We start from the raw sequence: 12,293 nt of genomic DNA on the forward strand, positions 1-12,293 counted from the left end.
AAAATGCAGTCACATGACAACATCCACATCACTCATTGGCCATGACATATTTCCTAAACTCCTTTTCGATTGGTCAGAATTTACGTGCGGGAAAATTCCAACATAAGAGGAAAAGCCAGCAAACAACCCGGAGACAACACAACTATGGAGAGACGACTGCGCGCTGGTTTTGTCCCTGGCCATAATCTATTACATTGTTTGTATACACCACAATATGCAAACGATACATTTCTATAATGAAGCGCGGATGCGGCTTGAAAACAACGTTCTAATGCACTGCAAACGGCGAGCGGGCATCGCTCGTAACGTCAAGCGGAGGCATCCATTAATCCACGAACTGCCATGCTAAAGCGCAAACTGTCAACAAACACAAAAAAAAAAAACTGTCAACAAACACTTCCTCATCCCATAATGCACAGCGCAGCTGACTACGGCAGCTGGTTTAGTCCAAAAATGATCAGTACTTTTTGCATTTGGGTCTGTTCGAGGTCGGATCACGTTCTCACCACAAACGTACCGCTCCAGAGTTCGTTTGAAAGCGTACCGAGACCACCTCTTCAAGCAGGTCTCGGTACGCTTGTTTGGTCCGCCTTTGGTGCGCACCCGAGTGCGATTGCTGCTTTCACACCTGCCCAAACGAACCGCACCGAAGGGGGAAACGAACTCTGGTACGATTCAACCGAACTAAATGAGGCAGGTGTGAAAGCACCCTTAGAGACTTGTGCGGCACACTTGGTACAGTGTCGATGCCCCGTACAAGGCTCTGGAGTTATAGCCGGTCAAAGTAGGATCTTTGTGGGGTGATAGCTCTGAGAGAGGGGGGTCCCGGAGCTCGTGGCATGTGATCTTAAAATGGGGCCGAATTTGAAGCTTCCCCGTCATATCGCATGATGATCTTGACTGCTTATGCTGGGTACACACCAAAAGATTTTTAACATCTTATTAGATTTTCAAAATGTGATAGACCACAAACATGAGGATAAAAAATCCTAGATTTAACCGTTTTGCTCCTATAGTGTGTGGTGTGCCATGATGTGACAAAGACAGCACACCACACATGAACAGATTTTCAACCAGAGTCTCGACTGTGAACACAGGAAATCTCACGAGACTTCAGAATAAGCATGGCTGACGATATGCAGGAAGAAATTGCAATGATAGTGTTTGGAATGATTTTCACAGAAAATTCATGAAAAAAAAAAAGAAAAGGGTTGAAAAATGTGCTGTCCACATCAATTTCACTTTGTGCTGCGCCATGACTGCTTCCGTCTTCCATCATCTCGCTTTCTGATTGGATATTGTTTCGTTTCATGTGAATATATCCAGAGCGTGTGTGCGTTTGTCCTTGGGGTCCCCCCCACACATCAGGATTTCTGATCATAAATATTGAACATGTTGAATATTTACGATTCGCAATCGGGGCGGCTCCGACATTCTTCCGATCAGGTTCGGACACTCTTAACACAGCTCACACCAAGGGAAAATCTGATAAGATAATCGGGACATAGCTAGGATTGTCGGAAGGGGGGAAATCGGCCCAAAATCAGCCCGATAATCTTTTGGTGTGTACCCAGCATTACCTCCTGAACTGACATTTTCTTTAGCGCACTTTCAGTGCAAACCCTGCCTAGCAGCCAGTTTCATTGGTTAAGGTTAGATTGTAGGTTAGGGTTAGGGGTTTGGATTGTATTGGATTGGCTGTAGCATTGTGTTGGAAATCAGCACTATGATTGACATGACCAATGAAATATTTAGAATCGGCTGTGGGGTGGAGTTTGCATTGAACCTGGAAAACAAAAAAAAATAACATATCAAATTCATGTCTGTCTGTCTGTCTGTCTCTGGGAGAAAAACACACACCCTTTTATAGGTGCTACCCCCACTGCACTTAACCACCCCATTTGGAGGTCTCCAGGCTGCAGTTATACCCTTCTTACCAACTTGTTGTTCCGAGTCATATTAACGATTCATTCAAAATGAATGAATCGTTCAAGAATAAACAATCACCACAAAGGATAATAGTAGGCTGAAGTGTTGATTTTATGCACACCGAGGCAGAAGCATCACTCCATTTGTACACGTTTGTCTTAAGTCAGTTCCATCTTTTAAATATTTCCCTTTTTGACATGCAAAGGAGATTGTATCCTTGTGTGGTGAGAATATTTTTTGCCGTTCACCCCACTTCAACTCTATACCCCTTTTATCCATTTCTTCCACTGTCACCATACAGGGCTCTGAAACAAACCCAACATAAAAATGTAACAATAAACATTCATTAATTCATCTGCACAACCTACAATTTAAACTACAACATTAAGACATACAAAAACAGGTGAGTGTCCATACTTACTTAAACATATAAAATATCCTCTCCATTCACCTTGCGCACAGGTCAAGTATGGGTAGCCTTCCATTGTGAATTTATTATAGCAAATGTATTTGACTTTCTCCCCATAACTATATTCATTTTTTGGCATTTCTTCTGTGTCTGCATTTTCCTGGTGTGGTGGTGGCCCACATGCAGTTCTCACTGAAGGCAAAGACATTTTCCTTGATTATTATTTATTTAAATCAGTATTAACTGAAACAGTTAGCCAGTGTTTCATTAATGAGTCTAAATATTAGCAAGATGTTTTTTTTTTAAGGTGTTCAACTCTAAAATACATTTTCAATGGGTTAGGTAAGAGGGCTTTTCTAAAAAAAAAAAAAAAAAAAAAAAAATGCTTAGGAAGGTAGGTTGAAACAATAATTGGTTAAAAAGTTGGTACTTAGGGTTAACATTTTGTTAAAGCACCTAATACCAATACAGTATGAGAAAGCACCTCTAATATAAAAAGAAAAGCTCTGTTTGTTTAGTTCATTAAGGCATTTTTCCCTCTGTGACCTTACTTTCACATTTTGGAAATGGGCTGCTCCATTCTCCATTTGCCTGGCAGGTGATTTCTCTCTGTCCTTTCAAAATCAGTCCTTGTCCATTGCATGAAAGTTTTAATGTGTGCCCAGGTATGATTGAAACCTCAGACTCTATGATAATATTTCCTGTGAGGTTTGCAGCACACGCTGCCTCTAAAGGACAGAAAATCTGGTCAATTTAGCTTCCTTCACTTTAAAACGTATCTAATTAAAAGAATTTACTTTGTATGTCCTTCCTTTCGCATTTTGGAAATGGGCTGCTCCATTCTCCATTTGGCTGGCAGGTGATTTCTCTCTGTCCTTTTAAAATCAGTCCTTGTCCATTGCATGAAAATGTTAAATTATGTCCAGGTTTGACTGGACCCTCAAGATCAGGAAATCTCTTAATTTTGATGTTGTTCTCTGTTGTGTAAAAATAACATATGACAAAAAGATATACAATAAAAACTGGTCTTCGCAGGGTCCTCCATCTCTGTCCATTCACATTATTTATCCATCGATTAAATTATATTTAAATTAGATTTAACTGATAGAGTAAGAATATTGGTTTGAGGAAAAACCCAGTGTGTTTATCTATACAAAATATTTACAGCTTAATATCTGTTCTGGTCTGGAATTTAACTTAGTTTTTTGTTTTTTTCTACTACATAATCATACAAAGATCAACAAATGTCTTCATACCTCCACATTTTGGAAATGACTGATCCCATTTTCCATTTGACAAACATTCAATTGTTCGCTGGCCATACATTTTCAGGTTCACATCAGTGCATCGAAAAACTAAAATATGTCCAGGTTTATAAGGTGAAATGATACCCGGATGTCCAACTACGATGTCAACATTGATGAGCTGTTCACCTTCACAGGTAACTTCTTTAGAAAAGAAACAAATTTTAGTTTAATTCTAACAATTCAACCATATAATAACAATGATGGTGTGACTTGGAATGGTTATAAGCTCATCCACACAAACATTTAAAAAAAAATGTTAATAAAAAGTAAAGACATATGTTATAGTCTTAATTCAATGAAGAGCAGTTTATTGGCAGCTTATATTAATCAATAGAGTAAAACTAAGAAGAAATGCTCTATAAAATTGAAACCATACTAAAGGTCATTGCACACTGAGTCCGAAATTTTCGCATGTGTTTTCACGCATACTAAATAATAAAAAACAAAAAAAGCACACAGACATCTCAAACTAATTCCGATGATTATTTTGTCCTCTCTCTTCTAAAAAAAAAAAAACACGCAAAACAATACAAAATGGCATCTTCAGTTAGTGAGGATGATTTTTTTTTTATTCCTCTTTCTTCTTAAAAAGAGAAAAAGAAAGGAAATATTGGGTCCATCCACTCCTGCGATCGCGTAGAGAGGAAGGAGGGTTCCACCTCCTTACCAAGGAGCTGCGGGATTATCCAGACCGAAAATTTACTTTAGAATGTCAGTGGCTCTGTTTGATGTTTTGCTAGCGATACTAGAACCACATATTAAAAAGAAGACCACCAATTTCCGTGAATCAATTGATCCTGAACAGAGACTGGCAGTATGTCTAATGGACCCGTGCGCACACGCGGTTTACAGGGACTTGGTGTGCTATAATTATAGCTGTGATATAATAATATTTGTAGTATTTTTGATGCAATAATATTTGTATATATAATTGTAGGTGTCTGAGCACTGGTGATTCATTCACCACCATTGCCCGCAATTTTACAGTGGCTCTGAGTTGTCAAAACGTCTTTCAAAATGCGTTTTTCTACAGTCTATGGTTTTTACGGATGCAAAAAAAAACGCAGAAAATCGAACCTCTTCCAAATTTTTTTTTGATGGACGAAAGTTTCGGAGGCAGTGTGCAAGCGTGACTGACATAACGTGAGGTCGAATTTATTTTTTGACTTGCGAAAATTTCGCATGCGAATTTCGGACTCAGTGTGCAAAGGCCTTTAGGTGTATGCCATGCTATACTAATAATAAAATCGATGATACTTTTATCATTTTTCTTCAGGTTTAGACCCACATTTGGATTTTATGGTACATGAGCTTTAATGGAAAACCAATCACTGTATTCAGACAGGTATTATTAATTATCAGTTGTTTTATTCAAAAAAGATCTTTGTTACTGGATGTTTAAATGATCTGCTTTAGCTAATTTGCTTCAATCGTGTTACCTTTTGTTGAGACATCCATGAACATTAATTGAAGAAAGAGAAATACTTCACAATATTTCATTTTAAGCTGTAAAACATAACAGATGGCTCAGTGCAGTTTACAGAGTATCGACTGAATCACCTGCTAAATATTTTGTATTTAAAGGCTGATTCACTTTCCTCATTTAGCACAAATCAATGCAAAGATTTCTTGAGTATTTAACATAAATTATACTGATGAAAAACTCTGATTACCTGTTTTCCAAAAGATGTAGTTAAACACACTTAAGCAGAAGTGATTTTTTAAGCAGTGATATGAATTTGCAAAGTCTGTGTTGCTGAAAGCAACTGTCCCCTTCCATGCGCCCCTCCAAACAGGACTTGATACTAAAAAAAAAACACAGAGGACTTTTGTCCCTGGGGGACCCTGTGGCTTTGTCCATGTTTGTGTGTTAATATTAACTGAAGTTATGCAGTTTAATCTTTTGATTCCATTGGCAACATATGTGAACAACATCAGGATTTGAAGCATATAAAAAGAGGTGATTTATTTTACTTAGACTTGTCAACAAGAAATAATGTGCAAACTGTCTTGAATGTGAACATTTTACATGGCTGGTAAATACTCCTCTGACCAGAGCTGTTGCATTCCAGTTTGACTCTCTAAAAGATGAATTAGTAACTGATTTACATTGTAATTGTTTCATTGGATTGTTCAATAATAATAATAAAATATATATATATGGTATTAAAGGTGACCTATAATGCCCCTTTTTACAAGACGTAAAATAGGTCTCTGATGTCCCCAGTGTGAAGTTTTAGCTCAAAATTCCTTAAAGATGATTTTTTATAGCTTGTTAAAATTGCCACTTTTAGGGTATGAGCCAAAACGTGCCGTTTTCGTCTTTCCCTTTAAATGCAATCCCGGAGAAGAGGGCGGAGCTTCAAGAGCTCAAGCTCCGGCAATACTGGTGCTAGCCTTTGCAAATAAACCCTCCAATATTAGTACAAGTCTGTTATCTTTACAGAAAACACACTCGGTTTAAAAGTCAGTCATCTGATTGTACTGTGCATAAAAAATTCACTTTATGAATTACACAGACTCAGAACACAAATAAATAAAAAAAAACAAACTTACAATCCCAACCTATTACAAACATCACAAAAACAATCAGGCGGTCAAAAACCGACTTATTCTAGCGGTCAACTTTCATATGCAATTTTAACTCCCACATTCCTATTAACGATCATTCTGGTAGCACGTGAAGGCAGCATCAGTGAAAACATACAGACAATGGTAGCTTTAGCAACATTAGCCTTACAGAGTGCCAAGAAGCTCTTTCAGAAAGGCAATTTGGAAAAGTTAACGGGTTATACTTCTTCTGTGTAGCTGGATCATGAACAGTTGGCATTGCTCCATCCTTCAGGAGCAACTTTTGTGCAAAACCTGCTTTATACTGACCCTCATTCACAAAGCAGTCCAGTGTAAAATGATTCGCACAGACATAAACAAATTTCGGTAGAGTTGAGGGACCGTTTTCTTTGAAAATAAAATTAATCCACCTTGTCTTCAGTGGCTCAGATTTCGGGAGTAAGGAGAGAGCTATGTGTTCATACAAACACCCACACAACAAAAAAAAAAAAACCCATAAAATCACACACAAACAGATACACCCTACGAGTGCCACCCCCCACAAAATTCTGCACAAACAGTTATATTTTATTATAGCAACATAAGTGAAAGAGACAATTAAATTTCTCAATTGCACAAATCCTTCATTAGAACATTTTAGTCTCCCAAAATGCCTGATAAACATGATTTAAGTCCTGATGTCCTCTACAGTGGACATGTATGAAATCAATGCCCTGTTCTGTAACAGAGAGTCATTTTTTGATTTGAAACCCCATAACGTTTTGACATAACGTCTGAGATGTTGGTATATGAAATTTAAAAAGTATCCCGATTTAAAGCCAAAGATTCCCATCCCCCCAACACTGTCACTCACGACCAGAAGTCAAGACTAAACAAATTCACCTTGGTGACCACACAATCGTTTTGTATTACCTATTTTTATTAGCCATTTCACACAATTCAGAAAAACAAAAAAGTGCAGGAACTATAGGCCTGTGTTTATAATATTATGAATGAAATGTGCGTTATTTGGAAGAAAGTCGAGGTGTGACTGACTTTAGCTCATTAATTCCATTAGAGTATTGCTCTATACTGCTCGTGCCACCCCCCTTGTATCATGAAAAAATGCCACCTCGGGCAACTGCCTGGTTCGCCCGCGCTAAAAACCACTACTGGCTAATGTGACGTCACATTAGCACCAAGTCGGAAAACAGGTAGTTGGGAGACACTGCTTATGATTTATGGGGATTAAAAAAAAAGGAGTAGGTGGATTTGTATCATTATAGGGTGGTTGTGTACACACACTGCCAATAGACATTTATGTCCAAACAACATGTGAAAGTAAATTTTGCATAATAGGTCCTCTTTAATTTAATTTGTGCAGGTCTTTAAAAAGGTCTTAAAAAGTCTTAAATTTGAGCCTAAAAATCCTGCAGATACCCTGAACTGAGCTAATAAGTGACCTTCTGCTGCCATCTACTGGTTATAATGGTCATTTCATGTCATTTTCATCCTAAAAGTCTTTGTTTTCCACCAGGAAGCACATTTTTTTTCATGACATCTTCATTACAATGAAAAATTACCCCTTAAAGTGAATTACATAAAGTGAATACATGCACTGACTTGCAGTATATAGGAAAAATGTAGGGTTAAAAGGATTAATATAATTTTCATACATGCAGACATAAAGAATTATAAATTAAGTATGTCTTTAGTTGTTTGTTTGTTTGTTTGTTTGCTTTTACTTGCAAGAAGTCCAAAACTGACAAACTGAATAGGGAAAAAATTTTTTTATTTTGATCTGCTCCATTTCTTTTTGCCTAGAAGTATAGCTGATGCTTCGTCAATTTTTTATTTCCACTGTCACACACACTTAGGCAAAGTCATCACTCCATCATTACACTGTTGTCTTAGGCTAAAACCAACTAAAATTTTGCCCCTCTGACACGTAAAAGTGATGTGATCATCATGTGGTGCGAACAACTTTTGTTGATCAGTGAAAGCCAACTCTATACCTCTTTCATTCATTTCCTCCACTGTCACTGTACAGGGCTCTGAAATAAACCCAACATGTCACTTTCAGTGTCACAGTATACATTTATTAACTAATCATCACAACATACAACTTAAACTACAAGAATACATCTTGTTTATATGCATGATATATATATATATATGGTGTAGTGTGTATTCCCGCTCCATTCGCCTTGCTGACAGGTCAAGTATTTGGAGAAAGGGTGACGCAGATCAGTGGGGCTCGTATCCAGTGTGTATTTATTAAAGCAGATGTATTCAACACCCTCTCCTGTAATGTATTCCTTTTTTGTCCATTTCTACTGTATCTGCATTGTTCACTGGTGGTGGTGGTCCACAATTTTCTTGATACTGTCATCTCTAAGAAAGTGTGGCATTAGTAAATCTCTAATATGAGAATGAGGTAATTCAACCATCTCTTTTACATTTGCCCCCAACTTCAATAATCTAAAAACAAAACTAGATTTAAAAACAAAACATACCAGCACACAGTGGATTTGGTGTCCAACCATCTCGTGTACATGTGGCTTCTTCTGCCATTTTCTCATACCCAGACTCGCAATAGTAATTTTGTTTTGCTCCCAGTTTCATATCTCCTCTGAAGTAAAAGTCTGGGTGAGACACATGCTGGTCACGTGGAACTTCACATCTAATCTCTGAAACAAGATTCACATGCTTTTAATAACATGCAGTGAGTTCATCACCAAATCCAGAAGTGTTTCTCTGTAATCTTACCTCCACAAACAGGCTTATGATCCCACTCCCCGTTCTCTTGGCATGTAAATGTTTTGCTGGTTTCTTTCAAAAACCAAAGGCGTTTTTTAGAGCAGGTGATCTCCACACTTTCTCCAGCTCTGAAAATAATCTTTCCCTCTGGGTTGATCTTGGTTGACTTAAGCTCACAAGTTAATTCTGTACAAGACAAAGTTATGATGTATTTAAGTGTTAAATTATTTATTTATTTATTTATTACACACTTATTTTCTTTTGTATGAAGGTTTTTGTATTTAAGACCTTTCATGCCAGAGAACAGTGTGCAGATAAGAGGTTTTTAATTTTTTTTTTTTTTTTTAATCTGAATAGCATTAGACCTGTGTGTTACATTTTGATTTCTTTAATAATAATGAGGACATAACATCACCCTTTAAGAACAAGTAAATCTTAGGGATTAAAAAAAAAAATCTATTACTAATTAAATTATGGAAGGGAGTGTATAGCACAGTGGCACTAAAATACTAAATTAATTTTAATTCTAGAGAGCATCTGATTGGACCAAAAAAAATGTATAGCACCGTTGTCATTACCTTTTTTTCACTATTTTTGTATCAAGAATGTAATTTCTATGTTATTATACATTACACAAAATAAACATTTCAACATTTTGTAAAAATAATTCTTAAATATTTAAAGCAAATATATTATCACAGTATTGCTTCATACCTCTACATACTGGAAATGGCTGATCCCATTTTCCATCTGACATGCATTCAATTGTTCGTTGTCCATGCATCTTCAGGTTCACATCAGTGCATCGAAAAACTAAAATATGTCCAGGTTTGTAAGGTGAAACGATACCTGGATGTCCAATTAAAATGTCAACGTTGATGAGTTGTTCCCCCTCACAGGTAACTTCTGTAGATTAAGAAATAAAATTCAATCATTACTAAAAGATAACTGTTATAGTTTTGCTGAAATAAAGTAGAGCACGGCAGTTTAATGACAGCTAACTTTACTTCAAATTTAGACCCACATTTTGGTTTTATGGTCAATGAAATTTCATGGAAAATGAACAAAAAACTATATATCAGACCAGTGTAATAAATAAAGGTGATATACAAACATGATATTATTATATATTGTGCAACATATTGGTTATTTATTCTTTGGCTACACTGTGTATCATTGTGTTACCTTGAGCATTTGTTGAGACATCTATGATCGTTGATAGAAATGAAAGAGAAATATCTCACAATATTTCATCATAATAAATAAAACATGATAAATTGTTTAGTACAGTTTACAAAGCTAATAATCTGCATAACAATATTGACTGAATCATCTACCAAACATTTCATCTTTAAAGGCTGATTCACTTTCCTTATTTAACACAAATTAAAGCAAAGGTGTCTTTAGATTTAAACATGAATGAGTAATGATGAAAAACTCTGATTACCTGTTTTCCAAAAGAATTATTCATAACTCTTAAGAGCGGTGGTGATATGAATCCCTGAAGTCTGTGAAATGTAGATAAAAAGCAACCGTCCCCTTCCCTCTGCCTTACCAAACAGGACTCAGTGCCCCCCAAAAATGTGATGCAATCTAGGAAAACCCACCACATGGTGAAATTGTACCTATTATAGTTGATTTTGGCTGATCACCATGATTTTGAGGAACAGAATTTAGAGAAAAACTGGTTTAAAGAGAGGCAATGAAAATAAAAACACAACAGTCAAGTATCAGAAGTAAAAGTCACTTTTACTGTGGTAAAAGACTTACTTCCCCTCCCCAATATGTTGTAAAAGATACAAAATTACCCCAGGAAACACACAACACTTGTAAACATTTAAACATTAAGTGTATATCTGTTCATAAAACATCACAGAGTACAGCGTGCAGGCTTTCTCCAATTCTTCTCCTGCTCTACTACTCTGGATTTATAATACATGACTAGAGAGTTTAGAACTGTAAATTGTAGTTTTGTGTGCTAAACTTGTATTTTTATTTCACGCTGTCACCGTTTTAACTAAATGAAAGTAACGAATAGTGTTAAAGTTCCCCTGAAGTGCCTAAACTCGCAGCGTTATTCTATGTGGTGACATAATTTTAACTGAAACAGGAAGACAGGGCGGGACAGATCGAGCAGCCATGCCCCCTTTTTAAATTAGCCTATAGTGTTTTGTTTTTATCTGCTCGGGTCAGAGCTGTTGAGCTCGGTAAAGCCACAGATAAATTAGCCCCTAGGTTCAATATGAAACTCTTAGTAAAACAAATTTTTTTATTTTATTTTATTTGACCTTTATTTAACCAGGAAAATCTCTCTGAGATTAAAATCTCTTTCACAGGAGAGTCCTGGCCAAGAATGGACAGCAGTTACATCACACTTAAAAATTAAAACAACAAATACAACAACAAATACACAACTTAAAACACTAAAATCAATTACAAATCAGTGAATCTTCTTCGAGTGACCGAGTAATAGATTTAAAATGTTCCATAGGCAACAGAGTTTGTAATTTCAATTTCGTTTGGATTGAATCCATTCAAACGGAGCTGCATACATAAAAGCCCTTTTTCCCAGTTCAGTTCTCACAAATGGGACAGAGAGAGTAAAACAATTATCAGACCGGAGGGAATATTTCCCAACACTTTTCTTTTGAATTAGACAACCTAATATGAAGGCAACAACCCCAGAATAGTTTTATAAATGATTAAGTAAAAATGAATTTTCCTTCTAATAGACAAAGATGGCCAGGATAATCTATTATATAATATACAATGATGAGTTAAAGGTTTACTATCTAATATAAATCTTAAGCGCTGTGATAAACAGCATCCAAAGAAGAAAGAAGTTGAGAAGAAGCATATTGATAAACCACATCACCATAATCGAGTACAGGCAAGAAAGTAGCAGAACACTAACATCTTTCTTACATTAAATGAAAAACAGAACTTATTTCTAAAATACAACCCAAGCTTTTATTTTTAATTGTTTCGTTAATTAGTTATATGAGACCCAAAAGATAATTTATAATCGATAGTGATACCAAGATATTTATATTCTTTTCACTAACTCAATCACATTACCTTGCAAAGTCTGAAGAGGAATAAAGTTGTCTAACCGCCTTTTTCGAGCTTGAGAATAACATGATTTTAGTTCTATCAGCATTCAGAACAAGTTTTAGTGTATGAAGCCGTGACTGAAAAACATCAAATGCCACTTGACGTTTAATCAAGGCTTGCTGTTTTGAAGGTGCACCCACAATACATAACAGTGTCATCTGCGTAAAAATGTAAATTAACGTCTGATTACCATGATCGATACTTGTTTATTGTAGATAGATAAA

At 36.2% G+C, this 12,293-nt stretch overlaps 2 protein-coding genes across 2 annotated transcripts; both read right to left on the reverse strand.

Annotated features, from left to right (window-relative positions):
• Positions 1-2,022: 2,022 nt before the first annotated feature.
• LOC109079629 (complement factor H-related protein 2-like) lies at positions 2,023-5,248 on the reverse strand. Its single transcript, XM_042712456.1, has 7 exons — positions 5,240-5,248; positions 5,085-5,151; positions 3,595-3,786; positions 3,136-3,360; positions 2,890-3,066; positions 2,351-2,530; positions 2,023-2,234 (listed from the first exon to the last, which is right to left on the reverse strand). Exons 1-7 carry the CDS (start codon positions 5,246-5,248, stop codon positions 2,041-2,043), a joined length of 1,044 nt encoding a protein of 347 aa, XP_042568390.1. The 3' UTR covers positions 2,023-2,040.
• Positions 5,249-8,413: 3,165 nt separating this feature from the next.
• Positions 8,414-10,160, reverse strand: LOC109079627 (E-selectin-like). The gene is made up of 5 exons (XM_042712457.1): positions 10,141-10,160; positions 9,670-9,861; positions 8,965-9,141; positions 8,712-8,885; positions 8,414-8,589 (listed from the first exon to the last, which is right to left on the reverse strand). The coding sequence occupies exons 2-5, from the start codon at positions 9,737-9,739 to the stop codon at positions 8,414-8,416; spliced, it is 597 nt and encodes a 198-aa protein (XP_042568391.1). The 5' UTR covers positions 9,740-9,861; positions 10,141-10,160.
• Positions 10,161-12,293: the final 2,133 nt, after the last annotated feature.

The sequence above is a fragment of the Cyprinus carpio genome, chromosome A22, assembly GCF_018340385.1.
Source record: "Cyprinus carpio isolate SPL01 chromosome A22, ASM1834038v1, whole genome shotgun sequence".
Taxonomy (NCBI): domain Eukaryota; kingdom Metazoa; phylum Chordata; class Actinopteri; order Cypriniformes; family Cyprinidae; genus Cyprinus; species Cyprinus carpio.

Bases quoted from the DNA above. Each gene is read 5' to 3' on its own strand.
- LOC109079629 (XM_042712456.1), bottom strand. The intron at 3,361-3,594 runs GTATGAAGACAT...TGCGAAGACCAG, and splicing joins GTCATTTCCAAAATGTGGAG to TTTTTATTGTATATCTTTTT. The intron at 2,531-2,889 runs GTAAGGTCACAG...CTTTGCCTTCAG, and splicing joins CCCATTTCCAAAATGTGAAA to TGAGAACTGCATGTGGGCCA.
- LOC109079627 (XM_042712457.1), bottom strand. From the start codon at position 9,739: ATGCATGGACAACGAACAATTGAATGCATGTCAGATGGAAAATGGGAT. The intron at 9,142-9,669 runs GTATGAAGCAAT...TGTCTTGTACAG, and splicing joins GCCATTTCCAGTATGTAGAG to AATTAACTTGTGAGCTTAAG. The intron at 8,590-8,711 runs GTATGTTTTGTT...ACACTTTCTTAG, and splicing joins ACCAAATCCACTGTGTGCTG to AGATGACAGTATCAAGAAAA.